The sequence below is a fragment of the Belonocnema kinseyi genome, chromosome 3 (assembly GCF_010883055.1).
Source record: "Belonocnema kinseyi isolate 2016_QV_RU_SX_M_011 chromosome 3, B_treatae_v1, whole genome shotgun sequence".
In the NCBI taxonomy this organism is placed as follows: domain Eukaryota; kingdom Metazoa; phylum Arthropoda; class Insecta; order Hymenoptera; family Cynipidae; genus Belonocnema; species Belonocnema kinseyi.
The window spans coordinates 80,640,518-80,660,582 of NC_046659.1; the positions used below are offsets into that span (position 1 = coordinate 80,640,518).

The 20,065-nt window shown below is 27.7% G+C and overlaps 2 protein-coding genes across 3 annotated transcripts in view; one reads left to right on the forward strand and one right to left on the reverse strand.

The window, feature by feature from the left end:
* The window catches only part of LOC117169898, a 12,536-nt gene extending 3,991 nt beyond the window's left edge, over positions 1–8,545 (forward strand). The window contains exons 4-9 of the mRNA XM_033356406.1: positions 21–24; positions 99–132; positions 197–300; positions 3,086–3,451; positions 6,037–6,433; positions 8,336–8,545. Coding sequence (XP_033212297.1) covers positions 21–24; positions 99–132; positions 197–300; positions 3,086–3,451; positions 6,037–6,433; positions 8,336–8,440 — 1,010 coding nt within the window. The 3' untranslated portion in view covers positions 8,441–8,545. The remainder of the gene's footprint in view (positions 1–20; positions 25–98; positions 133–196; positions 301–3,085; positions 3,452–6,036; positions 6,434–8,335) is intronic.
* An 818-nt stretch (positions 8,546–9,363) lies between these two features.
* Positions 9,364–20,065, reverse strand: part of LOC117168937 (GPI ethanolamine phosphate transferase 3) — a 16,493-nt gene continuing 5,791 nt past the window's right edge. For both annotated transcript variants that reach the window (XM_033354928.1, XM_033354927.1), the window contains exons 3-6: positions 16,264–18,048; positions 12,337–12,501; positions 12,013–12,236; positions 9,364–10,102 (exon numbers count right to left, since the gene is read on the reverse strand). In XM_033354928.1, coding sequence (XP_033210819.1) covers positions 9,908–10,102; positions 12,013–12,236; positions 12,337–12,501; positions 16,264–18,048 — 2,369 coding nt within the window. In that variant the 3' untranslated portion in view covers positions 9,364–9,907. The remainder of the gene's footprint in view (positions 10,103–12,012; positions 12,237–12,336; positions 12,502–16,263; positions 18,049–20,065) is intronic.

Sequence of the window (20,065 nt, forward strand, 5' to 3'; positions counted from 1 at the left end):
TATAAGTGTTATTTATCCAGAAATGTACGATTGAAAATTTTTAAACATATTTTATAAATAATGAAATGGGCTACTCTTTTTCTAATTTAAATCATCAGCTTTCGGTCTAAAATGTTATACCATTTACGAATCGTATCTTAAATAGCTCTTTAACATTCATTTTCAAATATTTCATATCCAATTTGAAAATATTCAGGTTTCCGATTTCTTGGACAAACTTTTCGACAGTCTAGCTCTGAACATGACTCTAAATTCTACAACTCCTGATGATGTTGGTGCAGCAACCACTAAAGTCGCCAGGTAAGTTTAATTTTAATTTTTAATATTTAAAAAAAAAACATATTGTCAATTTAATATATTTCACGGGCGTTGAAAGTTAAAAAATTCGAACTCTTAAAGCTGAACATGTTTTCATTTGAAGTAATCAAAACTGAACAGCAAATTAATCAACTTGAACTCTTTTGAATTTACGCTTATAAAATTAAAGCTTAAAAACATTTGATGTTAAAAAAAATGGTTGAATTGTATAATTTTTTAGCTGAAAAATAAACAAATTTTTAAACGAATAATCGATTGAATCCCTCAAAATATCACAAATTTCATATGACACAATCTAAATCCAATTTTAAATCGGTTCGATTTGATTTTGTTTTGGTAATGTTCAATTATGTTAAAATACAGTTTTGAATACTTGAAAAATTAGAAAAAAATTTTAAGCGTTTCAAATTGAACATTTACGATATAAAATGTTTTAAGCTGATAAAATGTAAGTATAAATTGATTAATGATTTTTAAAACTGAAATGCAATTTGAGTATTAAAAATTGAACAATAATGTATTTTACTGTTTAAATTAGAAAGCCTTAGTATTTAAACAAAATTTAAACGCCCGACTGCAACTTTATTCATTTTTTAAATGTTCAAATAATTTCAAACTCATTAATTTTTAATTAAACGCTTTTGTCAATTGTCAATTCCTGTTCAAATATTGTTTCAGTCTAAAATATTATATTTCTAACGCATTCAATTTGTAACTTTATAATTTAAAACGGACATTTTTTCAATATTTAGCAATATTTGACTGTTATTTGAAATGAGCAATTATAAACAAAATATTCAAGAACAGAAATCTTTGAACTGTTCAATTTATAAAAATTTAAGTTTTAAAGTTTTGCAGTTTGATTTGATAACTATAAATTATTGAACGTTTGAATTAAAAATTTCTTAATTCAAAATTTGTCAAGCTTCGATCAGTAAAGAAGAAAATTAAATAAAGTTCCACTTTCAGTGATTTAATTTGTAGTTCAGGTTTCATTACTTTAAATAAAAAAATTTGCACTTTTAAGAGTTCGAATTTTTTAATTTCAGTGACCGTGAGAAGTTTTTGTGAACTTGGAAAAAGTCGGGAATTTGTGTTCTTGATTAAAATACCCACCATATCCCCAAAAATGTTAAGGATTGAAATGTTTATTTATTAAATTCTTATGTAAACTATGCTAATATAAAATATTTGAAACTTGTTTTTAATAAAATTCGCTTTTTTTGCTCGAATTTTAACTGCTGAAAATTGAATAAAATTAAATTTTCAACTGTACACAAATTGAAAATGGAATTTAAATTTTAACTGCTTAAATTTCGATTTTCTTCGATTTTCGACTGTTGAAAACGGAATTTTCACTTTCATTCCGTTCTTAACTCTTAAAAAATTTAAGAAAAAAAGCAAATTATCATCCAAATGACTCTCAGATAGTTCATTCGTGAGATTTGAAAAAATGTAAACTCTGATTATCTCCTTGTTAAACAATTAAAAACTACAACGTTTTGGCATCGATAATTTTGGATGAAAGATATTTCAAGTTGATTAGCAACTGTAAATATAAATTAATTAATCATTTTTAAAATTGAACTGCAGTTCGACTATTAAAAATTAAAAAAAGATTGATTATAGAAGATAGTTATAAATTTGCTCAAAATTAGTAACATACAGATTTTGACGCTAAAAATTGAACTGTTTCAAAATATAAACGTCTGATTGAAATTTTATAAGCTATTTTCAATATGAAAAGAACTTTAAATCAATAGATTCATAATTAAACGTTTTTATTACTTTTCAAATCCTGTTAAAATATCTTTTTAGTTTAAAATATTCCATTTTTAACACATTCAATTAAAAACATTTTAATTCGAAAAATAAAATTGGTCACTATTTAGCAATATTTGATTGTTTATTTAAAATAAGCAATTAGGAATCAAATGTTTAAAATTAACCAATTTGAAACTGAATTGTTTCAAACAGAAAGCCTTGACTCATTAAAAGTGTAGAGTGCTGAATTTAAAATTTGAACGTTAGTATTTAAATTATTTAATTTAAAAATGTTGTAATTTTTAAGTGATTTTTTTCAATTGTAATGTATAGGTAACAATTTAACAATTATTGAATTCAACGAATAAGAATAAAAATAATCTAACTTCTAATTTGAAAAGTGTTTATAATTTTCAACAAAATTTAAAATCGTTAAATTTTGTGTGGTTCTATCTTGAAATTGCTTCCAAACGATATAATTTTTAACATTTAAAATTGTATTGATTCATTCTTCAATTTACAACATTTAAAACAATAGTGTTGAGAGCTTCCATTGCAATGACTGGAAAAAGACCAAAAACTTTTTTCTTCCTCAGTAATATAATAATTCGACGATATTCAACTGGGTACACGCTTTTACCGTTGAATTATATAATTTAAATAATGATAATTTTACGCAGACAATTAAAAAATTTAATTTCCCGGAACTTTACGTAAAATCCTGACATTTTCCTGTATTTTTCCTTACAAAATTTGTAACGATTCAGTAGATAGGCCACGATATTTATAAATGCAGATTCCTACCTTACCGAGATCGAAATCATTCCCCACAGTTGAAGTGGGTCATGTCCGTGCTGAATTACCATAATATTCTAGAAACTTAGCACGGAAACGAACCACTTTACCTGTTGAACGATCTAGATGTCGGTAAGTTAGAAATTCGTATTTAGAAACGCCCTTGCCTATCCAATCGATTCTGATTAATAAATTTTCTAATCACCAGGTCAGTCGATGATTTAACGACGATCTCAGCAGCCAAAGACGCGATCGTAGACTCCATTCTCTCAGAACTTGGAGACATAAAAGGCAGCATGGTTTCAACCTTAAATGATCTCATCACCTACGAAAAAACAGTTGCTGCTGCTTCTGCACCTAAAAAGCCTTTCAAGCCCTTCAAACCTTTTCCTCCGGCACCAACTGTTGATGCTGCTTTACCTTTCCAGCAAAGAATGTCTGTTCTTAGTCAAGTGTTCGATATGTTGACGGAATTGCAGAGAAATATAACAACCGCTGTCCAAGAAACTGTCAAACCTAAAGCTGCTTCTGCTGATGAATTAGATGTTTCTGATTTTGGTCCTTATTATCCTGGGTAAATATGTTATAATCGTCGATTTTTTGCAAAAATTCGCCTGCAGGGTGCAGGGCGGATTTTCCCCGGTCCGCAAAAATTTGTCATGGTCATTGAAATTCAAAAATTCAAATTTTAAAGTAATCAAACCTGAACTTTAAATTAAAACACTGAAAGCGGAGCTGTTTTTAATCAAACACTTGTTTGAAGAAAGGATTAAAAAATTCTTATTTAAACGACCAATAATTTGTATGCATTAAATAGAAACTTTTAACACTTTTGCAATAGAACAATTTTAAATTAAATACCATTAAATTGAAAAATTTTTATTTTTGAATTTTTATAAATATTGAACAGTTTAAAGTTTTATCGTTACAAAATATAAATCCATGCAATAATTTTTTCTTCTAATTCAGTAAACACATAAATATAAAAAAAAGTTCCTCTTCCAATTCAGAAAAAAATAAAACCAGCATTTCCTCCCTTTCAACGCGACGAAAATCTTAAATACAAAAAAAACCTCTTCTAATCCAGAAAAACGCTTAAAGAAAAAATTGCCTCTTCCAATTTAGAACATCAAAAAATAAATAAAGAACCAAAATTTCGTCCCTTCCAACTCTGCGAAAATCTCGAAAGTGAACAAATTCCCCTTTTTCAATTCAGAACAAATTCAGAACCGAAATTTTTCTCCCTTCTAACTCAATAAAAATGATTAAAAAAAAATTTCCTACTCCAATTCAGAAAAAAAATGGAAAATAAAAAATTCTTTCTTTGAACTCAATAACAATTTTTTAAAAAAGTGGCCCCTTCCAATTAAAAAAAAATTCATAACCAAAGTAATCATCCTTCCAACTAGATAAAAATTTTAAATGTAAAAATCTCCCCCTTTCAACCCGATAAAAATGTTAAAGATTCTTTTTCCAATTCACAAAATACTGAAAACCAAAATTTCATCCCTTCGAACTCCATAAAAATGATAAAAACGACCAATTCAGAAAAGAATTGAAAATAAGCAATTATTCCCTCAAACTCAATAAAAATGTAAAAAATACAAGATTTGCTCGTCTTCTACTCCATAAAAAAGTAAAACACCCAAAAGTTCTTTCATCTCGAAAAAAAATTAAACACTTATATTTCCTCCATTTCTTTCAAAATTCAAACGGTTTTCATACATTAATAATTTCAAATTAAATTATTTTAATTTAAAGTCGTTTCAAATTAATAATCGCTCAGTTCTTATTTATTCATAAAAATTCAATACTTCCACTTACATATAAACATTTTTTTAAATGGAACAATTGAAATCGTAACGTTCAAAGTTCAAATATAACACTGTAATTTTAACGATTCAAGGATTTCTTTAAAAGAAAATTAAGATTCAAATGGTTTATTTTTGAATATTTGATTTATGATTGCTGATTTTTAATAAATAGTCAAATATTGCTAAATATTGAAAAATCGCTCTTCTTTTATTAGAAAATTTCAAATTGAATAAAAAATTGAAAGTAGTTTATAATGTTTCAATAGGATGTTTAATTTTTTTAAACTACTACGGCTTTCGAATTCAAAAAGTTCAGATTTAAACGCTCTTGATTTTTAATTTTTTAAATCCTCAAAACACTATTTTAAAATTCTTTAAACTGATAATGTACGTTTAAAAAAGCCTTAAATGGAAATTTTGTAAAGTAACAGATTTTATAATTTCGCACCATAAACTTAATTATGTAATAATTGAAAAAGTAACAGTAGATTTTTCTTTCAAAAATTCGTAAAGTTCCCCTGAAAAAAATAAATTCAGTGTCATTTTCCGGTGTACCGGTCCAGAAGCCACTTTAAAAAAAGAACTAAAATGGAAAACTTTAAAGTAAACGATTTCAGAATTACGCATTGTAAACTAAATGATTTCCTAATTGAAAAAGTAAACAATTGAGCATAAAATTAAAAAATATCATGTGATTGGATAGACTTTTATTCTGAAAATTTGTAAAATTTCTCTTCAAAAATTCATTGTTGAAATCTTGGTGCTCTCTTTAAAATATATCTAAAATCTTTGCGAAATATTTACAATCTTTGTGAAATCTTTTAAATCTATCCAGAAGTTTTAAAACCTTTTTGAAATTATTAGGAAATCTTTGCTCAATCTTTGAAACCTTTGTGAAATGATTGAAGTCTTTGTGAAATATTTTTAATCTTTGAACAATTATTGCGATCTTTATCAAATCCTTGTGAAATCTTTTTAATCTATCTGAAATCTTTGCGAAATATTTGAAATAATTTTCAAACCTTTTAAATATATCCGAAAACATTTAAATAATTGTTCAATCATTGGAATCCATCGGCAATCTTCGCGAAATAATTGACGTCTTTGTGAAGTCTTTGCGAAATATTTTAAAACTTTGAGCAATTATTGTAATCCTTATAAAATCCTTGTGAAATCTTTTAAATCAATCCGAAATCTTTGCGAACCCTATGGAATCTTTGGGTGATGTACAAATTGTACCATTCAATATTATAAGTTTATACCCCTGTCTCCCTGTATAAAAAAGGCCCCCCGCTTCTGTAAAAAAAACATGTATTATTAAATAATGTGATATTTTTACTTTTAGGGGATCATATTCCAGATTTCCGGATTCGACACCAGTTGTAAACATGACCCTCCTGGATGCGATAAAAAGCAAACTTTCAAGCATCCCTGTTCCTTCAGCAGCTCCTTCCTCAGGATATGGACTCGCTCCAAAGAAGGTTGCTAGGATAGTACCGAATACTCCAACTTCAGTCTGGGTTTCTTATCCACCAAGTGATGCTGCTTCTTTGAAAAGAGAAGTTGATGATGGAGATGATTACCCATTGTCTGAAAATCACTCAAACAGCAATCAGTACGCAAGGGCTGTGAATATGCAAATGCATCAGGGATATCAAAGCATGCCACCTGGAATTGTAGAAACTGTTCAAGCTGGAGGCGGTTCTGTTCCTGGTAACCAGGTAGGAGTAATCAAATTGTTTGTAAGTGGGCTTACAAATTAATCACAATTTTTATATCACTTGAAGCTATTTTTTTTAAGATTTATCAAAAACGAATAAAGAAGATTAAAAAATAGTAATCAGGTAGCATATCAGGACATCAACTCTGCAGATTTCAAATTTTACAACAAAAATCTGAGGGCTTGAATCGTCTAGGAGGCTTGAAAAAAGTGGCATTCAAATTTTTAAGTTAATGAAAAAAAACAGTGTCAGGCACTGAATGTCTGACATAATAACTTTACTTGTTTAGGAATATACAGTAAATGATTCAAATTGATTAAAAAATATTCTTTACGCAATCGAAATAAATTTTCAAATTAAAAAAAATGTTTAGCAATAGTGATTCAGTTTTAAGGATTCTGAATATGGGTGTAAAATATTTTTCTCTGAACTATTAAACTTGTGAACTTGGATTATTTTAAAATGAGAGAGGTTTATAATTTACATTAATATTAAAGATCAGGAACATTAGGTTTGCATACTTTTAAATCTGAGACTTTATAATTGGAATATGAAATTATTCATTTTTGAATAATACAAACTTCACAGCCCAAAATTCTCTCTAAACAAGGGAAATATGGTGAGTTTTTATAAAAACACAAAAAATAGGGGAATGCATTCATTTAAATAAAGTTAATGTATAGATACAAGATCTAAATTGAATATGCAACATTTCAAATTCCTAAGATTTAAAGTTGAAATCATTATATTGAATATTGAACAAAGTAGATGAATTTGAAACCCAACGATGAATGGAAAAAAAATTAGTTTTCAAGTTAAAAGCTGAATAATTTAGAAGGCAATTGATTTTTAAACCTGAAAATATGAATTTTTAATCAAGTAGTTGAATACGATAAAAATAAAATGTTGACTCAACAAGATATATTTAAAAGCAAATACTTTCAAGCAATGGAGATGATTATTTAACAAACTAATTGAGTTTCTAGCCAAATAGAATTTTCAACCTACATTGATGAATTTTCAACCAAATGGCGGAATTTTCAAACAAAAAGGGTTACACTTCAACGAAATAGTTGAATTTTCAAGCAAAAACAAGAGAATTTCTAACAAATTAATGGAACTTTCAACTTAGAATTTCAGTTTTTTAACTAAAAAAGGAAATTTCAAAAAGTAAAACTTCAGTAAAGAAAAAAGATAGAGTTGATAGAAATTGTTGAACCTTTAAGCAAAAAGTGTAATTTTCTACAAAAAAGTTGAATTTTCAACAAAAACATTCATTTTTAACCGAACACTTTGATTTATAATAAAAAGAGAAGGAAATTCCATCTAATAAAATTAGTTTTTTCAACAAAAAATTGATAGGTAACATTTTCAGTTAGAAAAATTAATTTTAATCAAAAGCAATGAGTTTTCAAAAAAGTAGTAAAACTTTTAACCAGCGAAATAAATGTTTAACTAAATGATGAATTTTCAACCAAATTGTTGAATTAGAAAAACAATTCTTTTTAACATATAGTTGCATATATAACCAAATGGTTGAACTTTCAATCAAAAGGGACGAGTTTTCAACAAACCAATTGAAGTTTTAGCTAAATAATTCAGTTTACAAGCCAAAAAGACAAATTTTAAAAACAGGTAAATTATCAAATTGAGAAGTCGAATTTTTTACTAAAAATATAATGTTCTACTAAAATAACTATTCTTCAAACAAAACATCAATTTTTAACAAGTTAGTTAAACTTTTAAATCAGAAATTGAATTTTCCAATCGAGAAAGACAAATTTTTAACAAATAAAGATTTTTCAATGAAGAAAGTAACAAGTTCATAACTTGCACATTCTTAGTGTGACTTAAGATTTAAAAAAATATTTTTAAATCAACGTTTAAAAATAATATCTCCATAAGAAAATATTTTTGTTATAGGATTCAAAGAACTACGAAGACATTGGGAGCCAGTGGGCTGATTGGGCCGAAAATATAAAAAACCAGTACAAAAGTAACAACAGGCACCATCACAATCATCACTAGATCCATGCGAGCAGGGTAATAATTAAATTATTCCTTTCGACTTTAAAATCTGGTATCCAAATCTCGAATTAAATTTGTACACTATGAATAAAAAGATATAACGAGCACTAATCTCAGTCAATGAATGAATCGAACCAAACTAAATCTCCTAAAAATTAAAAATATTCTTTCGTTTGTTGGTAACTCTGAACCAATCTATTTAGATTATAAAATTTTCCAAAAAGAATAAATAATGATCAAAAAAATTAATACATTTCTAAAATTGCTGAAATTAAAATTAATTCCTTTTTAATTTTTAAATAAAAGAACTTTTCAAGAAATTGTGATTAATTATTTAGAAATCAATTAAAAGAAATCAGAAAATATTCATAAGGAATCCCTGCAGACTTCGGAACAATGGAGGCAACTTTTGGGAGATTTTCAATTTTTTTTATTAATATTAATCAAAACATTTTCTTTTCAGGTATATAAATTTTTCATACCTTTAGTTTATCCTTCAAATACTCCCTGATGTGGTTTAAATTGGCCTAAAAACATGTTGGTTCCCTAGTAGTAAAAAAGAACGGAGAAAGGAAAAAGTGAGAGGTTGGTTTTTGGTTGACTTATCCCCTTTTTCTCCCTCTTTTTTTCTTTTGTTTATTTTTATCTCTAACGAGTCGAAAAGTAAGATAGTTTGAAAATCTGTTTTTAATTGTAAATCGTTTAAACGCTTATTTTGCAAACAAATTATTCCTGATAAAATATATTGCTGTTCAATCTGAATAAAAAATATTCCTGCTTTATTCGTTTCCGTGGACTTGAATAGCACAGGCACACAAGTGCAATCCTGCATCAAGTGCGTTGCTTTAAATTGAAAATCAGCAATGCGTTGCGCGCAGGGTAGCTTTGGTGTGTTCAACTTCAGCGAATAAAAAATCCTTGGATTGACTTGATCTCATTCCATTTGTATTTGGCTAAAGACTTTGTACAAAATAATTACACGGCAGTGATTGAAGTATTTGCAGGTTTACATCACTTGAAAACTTATGCAATAGTTTTATAAAACGAGTATTTGGTACACGACGCAAATTCGTGAAAATCAGTAAGTCACTTGATTCTTAACATCGTTAAAAATTATTTATTTAATTAATTAATTAATACTCTATTCTCCAATTTACTAGGACTGTCTTTAGACTTTGGTTTACAGGTTTCAAGAACAACGGAGCCATGAGATACCCAGAATTTTTACGAGGAAATTGAAATTGGAGATTAAATTGGAATTGCACTAATATCGATCAAAAATATCGGTTAATAAATAGTTTTAACTTCCTCAAATTAAGATTATTTTGTGTCTTTTTTTTGTGGGTGTCTTTTGGCTCTGATTTCTTTACACTGAGAGACTTAAGGATTCACTTTGTTAAGTTTAAGATTAATACTAATGACTAAGTCACCCGTTTTATTTTATTTTATTTTTTCGAGAACTTACTGTCACCTCGATTTTGTTACTTGTGTTACTAGACGTTCCACGCTAGAGTCAACTCTTATTATTAAAATTATTGATGTCAGCACGCTGCCAAGAGACACCAGGAATCCAATTCCTTCGAAAATCAGTTTTGGTGCAAAAATATTCCATACCATCAAATGCCGGCAGTGGATTGTCGCGGCAAGCATGCAGCCAAATGTCTGGAAAGGGATTACAACATTTTCAAGGATGTTCATTATAAATAGTTATTTAGGTGTTAAAGAAATTTCAATAAAGAATTATTGATTTATAACACGAATTATGAGTATTATTAATATAACTCTTAGTTAAGTCAGAAAATTTAAAATAAGTAGGTTCAAGCTTCACAGCCCCAAATGTTCTCCAAATAGGGAAAAGAAGGTCATTTTTCAGAAAAACAGGAAATAAATTTTTTTAACTGAGTTATAAAGTCGAATTTTTTAGAAAACTGTTGACTTCTTAACACGAAAATATTAATTTCAACAAAAAAAGGCTCATGTTCGACCATGCAAGATTAATTTTCAATCAAATAGTTGAAATTTCAAGAAAAAGAGAGGAAGTTTTAAAAAATAATTAAAAATTCAGCCAAATAGTTGAATTTGAAACTAGCAAAGATGAATTTTTAACCAAATGATCGTATCTTGAAACAAAATAAATTAAATTTCAACCAAAAAAGACGAGTTGTTTAGAAGACAGTTGAATTATTAACCTGAAAAGTTGAATTTTCAACAACAACAAAAATATATCATTTTCAATCAAGAAAGAAGGATTTTCGACCAAACAATTGAATTAAAAAAAAAAGTTAAATTATTTTTAACCAGACAGTTACAATTACTTATGTATTTAAATATTTGAACGTTAAATAATAAAAAAAACGAATAAAAAGTTGAATTTTAAAATTAATTTAAATGCATTTGCAGTTAATTTTCAACCAAGAAAAATTATTTTTTAACAGAAGACGATTTTTTTAGAAGACAGTTGAATTGTCAACCTGAAAATTAAAATTTGTATTTAAAAAAAATCATTTTTAACTAAGAAAGAGGAATTTTCAATCTAATAGTTAAATTAAAAAAAAATTAATTTCAATCTAACGGTTCCATTCGCAACCAAATAGTTCAACTTTCAAATTAATTTTTATCAAAAAAGACGAATTTTTTAGAAGACAGTTGAAGTATCAATCAGAACACTTTAATTTTTATAATAAAAAAAATAATTTTTAACCAAGAAAGAGAAATTTTAAACCAAATAGTTAAGTTGTCAAACAAAGATTAATTTTCAAACAAACGGTTTTATTTGCAACCAAATAGCTCAACTTTTAAGCAAAAGAGACAAATCTGCAGCAAAATAGTTGAATTTTTAACCAAAAGTTGAATTTTAAAGCTGGTATTTTTTATTATGGTATATTTTTTAAGTCGATATTTAGGGTAGTTTTGCTAAAAATCTATTCTCTGAAAAAATAGTTTATCTATTATTTTTAAAATTAAAAGAATATTACAGCTGATGTCATTTCAAATAAAAAACATTTTTAATGAAAAAGTTTTTAAACTTACACACAAATTTCATTTGGGAAAAAATTTTTGCAACTGAATTCTTTCTTATTATCGCTTCTTCCAAATTTAAAAAAATATTTTTTTTGTAAAGAAAACATTTTTTAAACTAATAACTATATTTTCAGATTATTTATTTATTTTTAAAATTGAATTCAATAGAGTTTTTGGGAATATTTTGCCCGATAAAACAAGTCATGATTGATTAAGATTGACATTTTTTTGACATTTTTAAGAAGCGTCTCAAAGAAAAAAAATAATTACAAAAAGTATTGCTCAAATAATAATTTTTCGTAAGTTTTAAACTTTCAGCATAAAAAAAGGTTTTTGAATACATAAGAAATTACTGACAATATAATTTCAATGATCAAAATCATAGAAATTATTTTTTTCCCGAGATCGGATTTTTTGTACAAACCTTAAGCGAAAAAACAAGAAAAATGGGGATTTTCTTAAAAACAAGGGAAAACACATCTTTTAAAAAAGGGAAAAGAGGGAAATGGAAAAAGTTGAAAGTATGGATGTTAGTAAATATTAACACTTACTCTCATTCCATGAAAGAGGACGTATTTTCCGCAGGCGAAAAAAACCGAAGCTTGAAAAGCACTGTCCCTTTCATAAAGTATTAATTCTCCTTTTTGTGCACATTCCTTTAATTGAAATTTGGGTTTAACCACAGTCGGAAACATGATTCCAAACGTGAATGGAACAATTACTAGAAGAGGTACAGTTACACCAAGAATTAAATAAGATCCAAACGTATTTATCCCTGTAAATTATAAATTTAAATCATAAAATTTTCTCATTAAATTGAATTGCCATATTTAAATTCACTCTATTATTTAAAAGTTAATAAAAACAAAACTTACCAATAAGGATCGCTTGAACTATATTATTATTATTATCTACTCCGACAAAAGCTGCATCCCAATGAATTGTTGGAAAAGCAGGCTGATGTCCTGTTCCATAAAAGAAGTACTCGGCCACTAAATACCAGCAAAGCAGAGCAGAATCCGGAACTCGAAGCAACTCATCTGAATTAAACAATTAAAGAGCAAATTATACAAATTATATTCCACTCACGAAATTTCCCACGGTTCGGCTAAATCAAGACTAAATGAACGAAAATTAAAATTTAATTGCTGGGGCCAATCTTGTTGTCGATTTGAGCATTTAATTAATATTAAAACGTTGCCTAATTACTTTACTGGATTTTTTATTCATTATGTTTCTATAAAATGCACAAATATTCTAAGTTGAAAATTGAAATAACAAATGGGGCTCCGTTTTGGAAAAGTCGATATTTGTGTTTAATTTTAAATACAAACATTTCCCTAAAAACATGTAATAAATGTTTCTTAATATTTCTTTACCGGTTTTTTATTGCGCATGTTTTTATGTAATTCCACGGATATTTGAGGATAAATTAAATAATCAACAGGGTCATTTTTTATTGAAGCAGATTTTTTATTTAATTGAATCGAAATGCAAGTATTACAAAATCTTTGGAATTAGAATTAATTAAATACGGAAAAAACCATGTATTCGAAAAAGGGCCGATGGATCATTTCGAACCACAATCAATAAAAAAATCGACTTTCTTGCTTTAATATGTATATTTTTGAGTTGCTAGACAATCATAAGCCTTAAGAAAGCCAAGCGAACAACAATATTAGGCAACATTTACTGTATCTTTTTAGGGACATTTTTAAATTTCAAATTAATTAAATACTTAATTCGATTTTTTACAACAAGAACTCTATCGATTATCTAAATTTTCATCTTTAAATAATCATAGGCTTTCAAGGAAACATAATAAATAAAAAAATCCACTGAAATAAAATTGTATGCAACGTTTATCATATTCATACATTTTTGGGCAAATTTTCACATTTCATATTAGGGAGTGTCCATTAATTACGTAAGGCTTTTCAGAGTCCTTCAAAATCTCTTAAAATCTTTTATAATTATCGGAAATCTTTTGAAGTTTCGTTATATCTTTTTAAGGCTTGAGCAATCTTCTAAAATCCGTGAATATACTTTAAAATACTTTTAAATCGTTGGAAATCTTTTGGAATCCTCGCAAATCTCTTTAGGTCCCTTCAAATCTTTAAAATCTCCTGATGTCCTTCAAAATTCGAGAAAACATTTCGGGATCACATAGAATCCTTTAAAACCCCTTTGAAATCCCGTGACTTTTCTTGTCATCACCTAAAAATCCTTAAAACCCTTTAAAAACTGTGAAAATCCTTACAATCTTAAAAATACCATAAAAATCACTCATAACCCTTGAAAATCTATAAAAATGGGTTGAAAAACTTCAAAATTCCGTGAAATCTTACGAGATCTCTCGGCATCTCTCGAAATCCCTTACAATATAATAAAATTCATTAAAGTCTTCTACAACTACTAAAGTTCCTCGGAAATCCTTAATAATACTTGTAAATCCTTTAAAACTCGGCTAAATCTTTTGATATCTCACGAATACTTCTAAAATCAGTGGATATAGTTTGGAAACACATTTAATCTCTTAAAATTTAAGAAATTCCATAAGAATAATTTTAAATATTTTGAAATCCTTCGATTTTTTTTAAGTATTTGGAAATCCCTTTAAATCTTCGAAATACCTCCGCGTCTCTTGAAATCCCTTATAATATATTAAAATCAATAAAAATCTTTGAAAAACCATTAAAATTTCTCGAAAATCTCTTTAAAATCCTTAATAATATTTGTAAATTCCTTAAAATTCCGTTAAATATTTCGATATTACATATAAATAAATTAATTAATCAATAAAATAAGTAAATCCTCTGATATCAATGACTTTTTTTAAATATTTAAAAACTTCTGAAATTCTCTTAAAATCCCTTGAAATCGTTCGTAATTTTATAAAATCCATCGAAATCCCTCGGTACCTCTTGAAATAAATCAAAATTTCTGGAAATCTAGTCGCTCAAAATATTGTAAAATCCTTTGAAAAATTGAGGTTCTCTGAAATTGTACTAGGTAATTTCTTTAAACACTTCAAATCTTTTAAAATTACTTGAAATCTTACCCTAAAACGTTTTTAATGCATTAAAATATTTTGAAATTCCTCAAGATCTCATGAAATCCCAAAAACTCCTGAGAAATCTCGTTAAATTCCGTAAGAATTTTGAAAATTTGAAATCCCTTGAAATCTTAAATATTTTAGCAACGTAAATTAATTAAATAATTGAATGATACTGAAAACATAATTAATCATTTCTTGAATTTGCCTCTGAAGTCCATAAATTTGAATAATAATTTAAACAAACTTTTTATTTTATCTACTTATGCTTAAAATTCTAACTTTTCAATCAAAAGTATGGATGTAAAAAAAGATAGATACATTTTGAACCAAACAGTTGAAATTCCAAACAAAAAAATTAATTACCTACCAAAAAGACGATTAAAAAAAATACATTAATTTTTAACCAAACAGTTGAATTTTTAAATAAAAAAAGATCCATTTTCGAACAAATAGCTCAATTTTGAAGCAAGAAAGATAAGTTTTCGACTGAAAATGCAACAGTTAAAATTTTCAGTTAAAAAAATGATTTTCCCACAAAAAAATAGATTTATTTTTAAAACAATTTTAATTCGACTTTTAACCAAGTAGTTTTATTTTCAACCAAAAATATGAGTTAATTACAAAAATTATTAATATTTAGTTGTAATACTTGAATTTTTAAGCAAATAATAAACTTTCAGACAAGACTATTAATTTTCAAAGAGGGAAATTAATTATCTACGAAAAAAGAGGACTTTTCAAGATAATATATGAATTTTTAACAAAAAAGTTGAATTTTTCACTAAAAAATATCGATTTTCAAGCAAATAGTTGAATTTTCAACGAAATTAATCAAATGCCCAACTAAAATGATAAAAAATCATCTGGAATAGATCCATTTTTACTAAAAAGATGAATTTTTGAAAAAAAGTTCAATTTTGAAATAAGTAATTTTATTTTCAACCAAAAATATGAATTTTCAACTAAAATGATTTATATTTATATTTTTGTCTGCTAGTTTAGAATCAATATTTTTTAAATGTCGATTTTTATTTTTCAATTGTGACAAAATTGCTAAAAAATTAGTATCAAATTATTTAAAAAATGTTATCTGATCAAAACCATTAACACCAAAAAATATCATACATTCGAATGTTTGAAAAAATAATCTTACAGGCATATAGAAATTACGTCGGAATTCAACTTGTAGTGGTTGTCAAGAAATTAATCTCGTATTTCCGTAGCTAAAGAAAAAAATAATTTTCAACCAAAAACTTGAATTTTTAACTAAAACCGAACAATTTTCATTAAAAAAAAGAATAAGTGAATTTTCAGTTAAAAAAATGGATTTCAAACGAAATATTTGAATATAGTAATATAAAGTTACTTTTACAATTGAAGAATCATTGTTACTCAATTTAATATTGAAATTAAAAAAAAATGAAGCACGCTCTAGAAAAATTACCTGACTTTAAAAATATGCCCTGCCGTTTCCAGGTATATAACAATTCTCTGGCAATTCCAGGGATTTCAGTTAAGGTAGACCCTGCATTAACTGTATACTAAAATTGAATTTTTTGCATAAAGTATCAACAAAGATTATTTTAATTTTCATCTTGAAATTTTAGTGGAACGGCAGACAACCATAATAATCAACCAAAAAATCCGACGAGCATTCAACGTTCATTCAGGCTTGGTTTTAGCCGTACCCAGTTTCTTTCTAGACGAATTAACAAAAAATGGTCAAACTTTAGAAATAACTCACCAATATTAGTAGCGTTCCGGTATCGATCAATTCCAGTGATTCCTAAAATACAAATGCAGGTAACGAAGAGAGCAAAAATGCTCGGAGCGAGGACATGTCCAAGCAAAAGCGCATGGAGCAGCATGAAAATCATGCTATACATAATAAAAGTAGCACTGTAAATTGTGCCCAATCCATAAACAATCGGCAAATCATCACCCACGTCCGGTTTCTTTTGATAAATCATGTCCTTCATTCTCTCGAAGAGTCTCGGGACAACATTTTCTCCTTTATAAACATTGATAGATTCCTTCTTCTTTGGTAGGACGTAGACAGTGAGTGGCCGATAAAAAAGCAGGAAGATCCCCAGTAACAATAAAACGTAGATCATTCCTGGCAGAGCGTTAATTTGCCATGAGAGAACAAACTTGATTTTCGCGTCTTGTGGAAGCCTCAGAACCCAATAACATCCCATAAACACAACAATAACACCCGGACAATATTGAGCAAAAATAGTACTCGGGGCAAAACCAACAAGATTTCCACAATTCCTCATCCAAAGTCTAACAATTGTTATATAAAACGCGAGCACAACAAGAGCAATAATGAGAAGAAGTTTCTCAAAATTCTTCGAATCTATCGAACCTGCCTTGCCCATCACAACAGTCGAGCAAATGCTTTCCTGCAAATCGTCACGACATCTCCAGAAATAATTTGAAATCCTCACGGCACAACAGGCGATAAAACCAAGCGATAACATAATCATCCAGAAGGCAGATTTCGACATTGTCTTCGGGAAAAGCTTGGATTTCTTTTCTGGAATTTCCGGCGGACTTTCCTTTCTCACATTGTAAATCATCATGCAAATGAGCGTGACAAGCAGAAAGGAGAGAACTCTGTTCTCGTTGATGACGTAACTGTTTGAAAAAACACAGCAAAGAGTCAACAATAAGACCGTCCTAGCGAAATATTTCGTTTTTTTGTGTCTGCTGTTGTACCACTTTGTTGAAATTGCGTCCCAGTTTTGTACAACTAAAATGGTAAGAAGAGCAACGGAGATGCTGCCAGTCGCAAAGAAGAGAGTACTTTTGAGATCATCAACAAAGTTTAGACTGAAAAGTCCGCAGACGACAGCTGCCGATGCAAGATTTGTGAGGATGGCACATCGAAGAAAAGAAGAGTCCAAGACCTTAGTTAAATTACCTTCAGGAACACCGTTGACGAACATGTAGAAGAAGAAGAGAGTGCAGAACATCAAAACCAGACCCTTGGATATCAAAGTCGAGTCAAATTGCACCCAAATTTCAACACAGGTGTCTCGAAGATCTCGTAAATATTCTTTGCCGTCCTTGATGAAAGTTTCGTATTCCTCTATCCGATTTATATTCTCCACTTGGTCCGAAAGACGATTGTATTTTGAGTGGAGCTCGTCCAGTTTTTCGGCGGAGAAGAGGAAAGTGTCGGCGGAGTAGGCATCTATGTATTTTTTGGTTTGAGCAATGTTTCTCCAAAGAGAGTGAACGGCGTAATCCATGTCGTTGAACGTTGAATTTTTCGAAAGGATGGGCAGAGAATCAAGAATTACGGATCCGAGGTTTGAAAATGGAACTGGAGTTCCTGAAATTGCAGCCAGGGTTGGAACTAAATCAATTTGGTTGACAATTGCGGAACTACTGCCGAGAAATCGATTTATCAAGGGAATTTTTGAGTAAACAAACATTCCAGCTTCCACTTCGTTTGGACTGGCACCGCCATGGTCGCCTGTTTCGGTCATTCCATGGTCTCCAATCACGATGAGAATCATATCTGGAAATTAAGAGGTTTATTTTATCTGAAATCTATACGGGAACTCAAAAGCAAACATTTTTTCCGGTCAATACAATTTTAAAAATCAAACTTTATTCTAAACATTTTTCTATTTAAAGTAATAAATAATAAAGAACAAATTAAAGCATAAAAAGTGGAAGTCTTGAATTTTAAACTTTTAAAATTGAAGTTTAAAAGTTTTTCAATTAAAAAATTTTGCATTCAAATGCTCAATAAATTACAAGTGTAAACTGAAAGGTACTAACACTTTTCAATTTAACAGTTGTGAATGAAATGCAGATAAACTGCAAAATTCAGAATTAAGTTCCAAAAATATAAATCCGCGTTCACATTTTCCATACTCTAAATTAAAGAATCAGTCAATGAATTTTAAAAATTTTCTAAATTATATTATTAAGTTATTTTAGGCTAGAACCATAAAAAAATTTTAAACTTAAAAGTTCTTAAATTAGATGTTAAATTATTTTCGTATTAAATAGTTTAGGCATCCTTAAAAAGCTTTAAAATTTTATTTCAAAATCTTGAGAAACCTAGAAGTTGTTTAAAATTGTTTCAAATTTAAAATGATTTTTTTAATTTTATCATAACTTCTAAATAACTTTCAAAGTTAATTCAATTTGTTGAAATGATGTCAAATAATAATTTAGAAGCTTTTTAGGAATTGTGAAAGGCTCCAAAAGAATAAAAACATTTTCTCAATATTTCTAGGAAAATTGAAAAAGATTTTTCAGCTTAAAAAAAACAGAATATTTAAAAAGATATTAAGAGATGTCCAAAATTGTCAAAAAAGACCCTGGAAGATTTTAAGGATTTAAAAAAAATGGCAGGATTTTCTAAAAATTATAGGAAAAATTCTATTCAAGTTTTAATCTAATTTTGAATCTTTCCAAAACTTCTAAATATTACTTAAAATTACGCAAATTTTGTCTACAACCAATAAGTGTTCAATTATTATTTCTACATAAAAATTCAACAATTGCGCTTACAAATCAAACATTTTTAAATAGAATAATAAAAATTGTAACATTAAAAGTTGAAACGCTTTTCGAAATTTTAACAATTTAAAGCTTTCTATGTCAAATAATTAAAATTGTTTCCTTTTAAATATTTAACCTCAACTTACTCTTATTAAATTAACCGTCAAATATTCTAAATATTAAATAATTATTCTTTTTTTTTTAATTAAAAATTTTCAAATCAAGTCGGTTAAAAATGAATTATTTAAACTGAAATAATATTTTTGAATTAATAAAAGCCTTTTATTACGAACATATTATTATTGTTAAGTTATTTTTAAGTTGAAAATAGTTTATAAAGTTTCAATCGCACGTTCACATTTTTTTTATGACTAAGATTTTCGAATTGAAACAGTAACAATCTGGAAATTTTCAAAACTTTAAACGAATTTAGAATCGTTTTATTAAATAAATTATTGTTCAGTTTTTAATACTTAAAGTCCAGATCCATTTTAAAAATGATCTATTTATTTATATTTGAGTTGTAAAATAATACTGTTTTTTATCAACATTTTTTAACTTCAGACGCTTTTAATTTTCAATTGTTTAAGTCTTCAAGACTGCACTTTAAAATTATTTAAATTAAAAATATATACGCTTAAAAATAGAAATCCAAAATGAAGAATTGTAAAGCCAAAGATTTTTGAATTACGCATTGTAAGCTGAATGATATAATTGAAAAAGATATCAATTCAATGCATTATTTTTAAAACTGTTGAAATCGAACTTGAACAGATTTTTCTTCTGAAAATTTGTAAAATTCCCGGTCATTTCCTGATCCAACGGCCAACCTGAACTGTCATTAATTACGTATGGATGATTTTTGAAATTTTATAACCTCTCCCACTATTTTATGAATTCGCAAGATTTTCGTAACACCCCCCCACCACCCCCCTTTAAACACTTCTTACGTAAGATTTTATATTTTTAAATCGATAAATCAACAAAATATCAATTATTTTCACAGTAAATGAGATTTC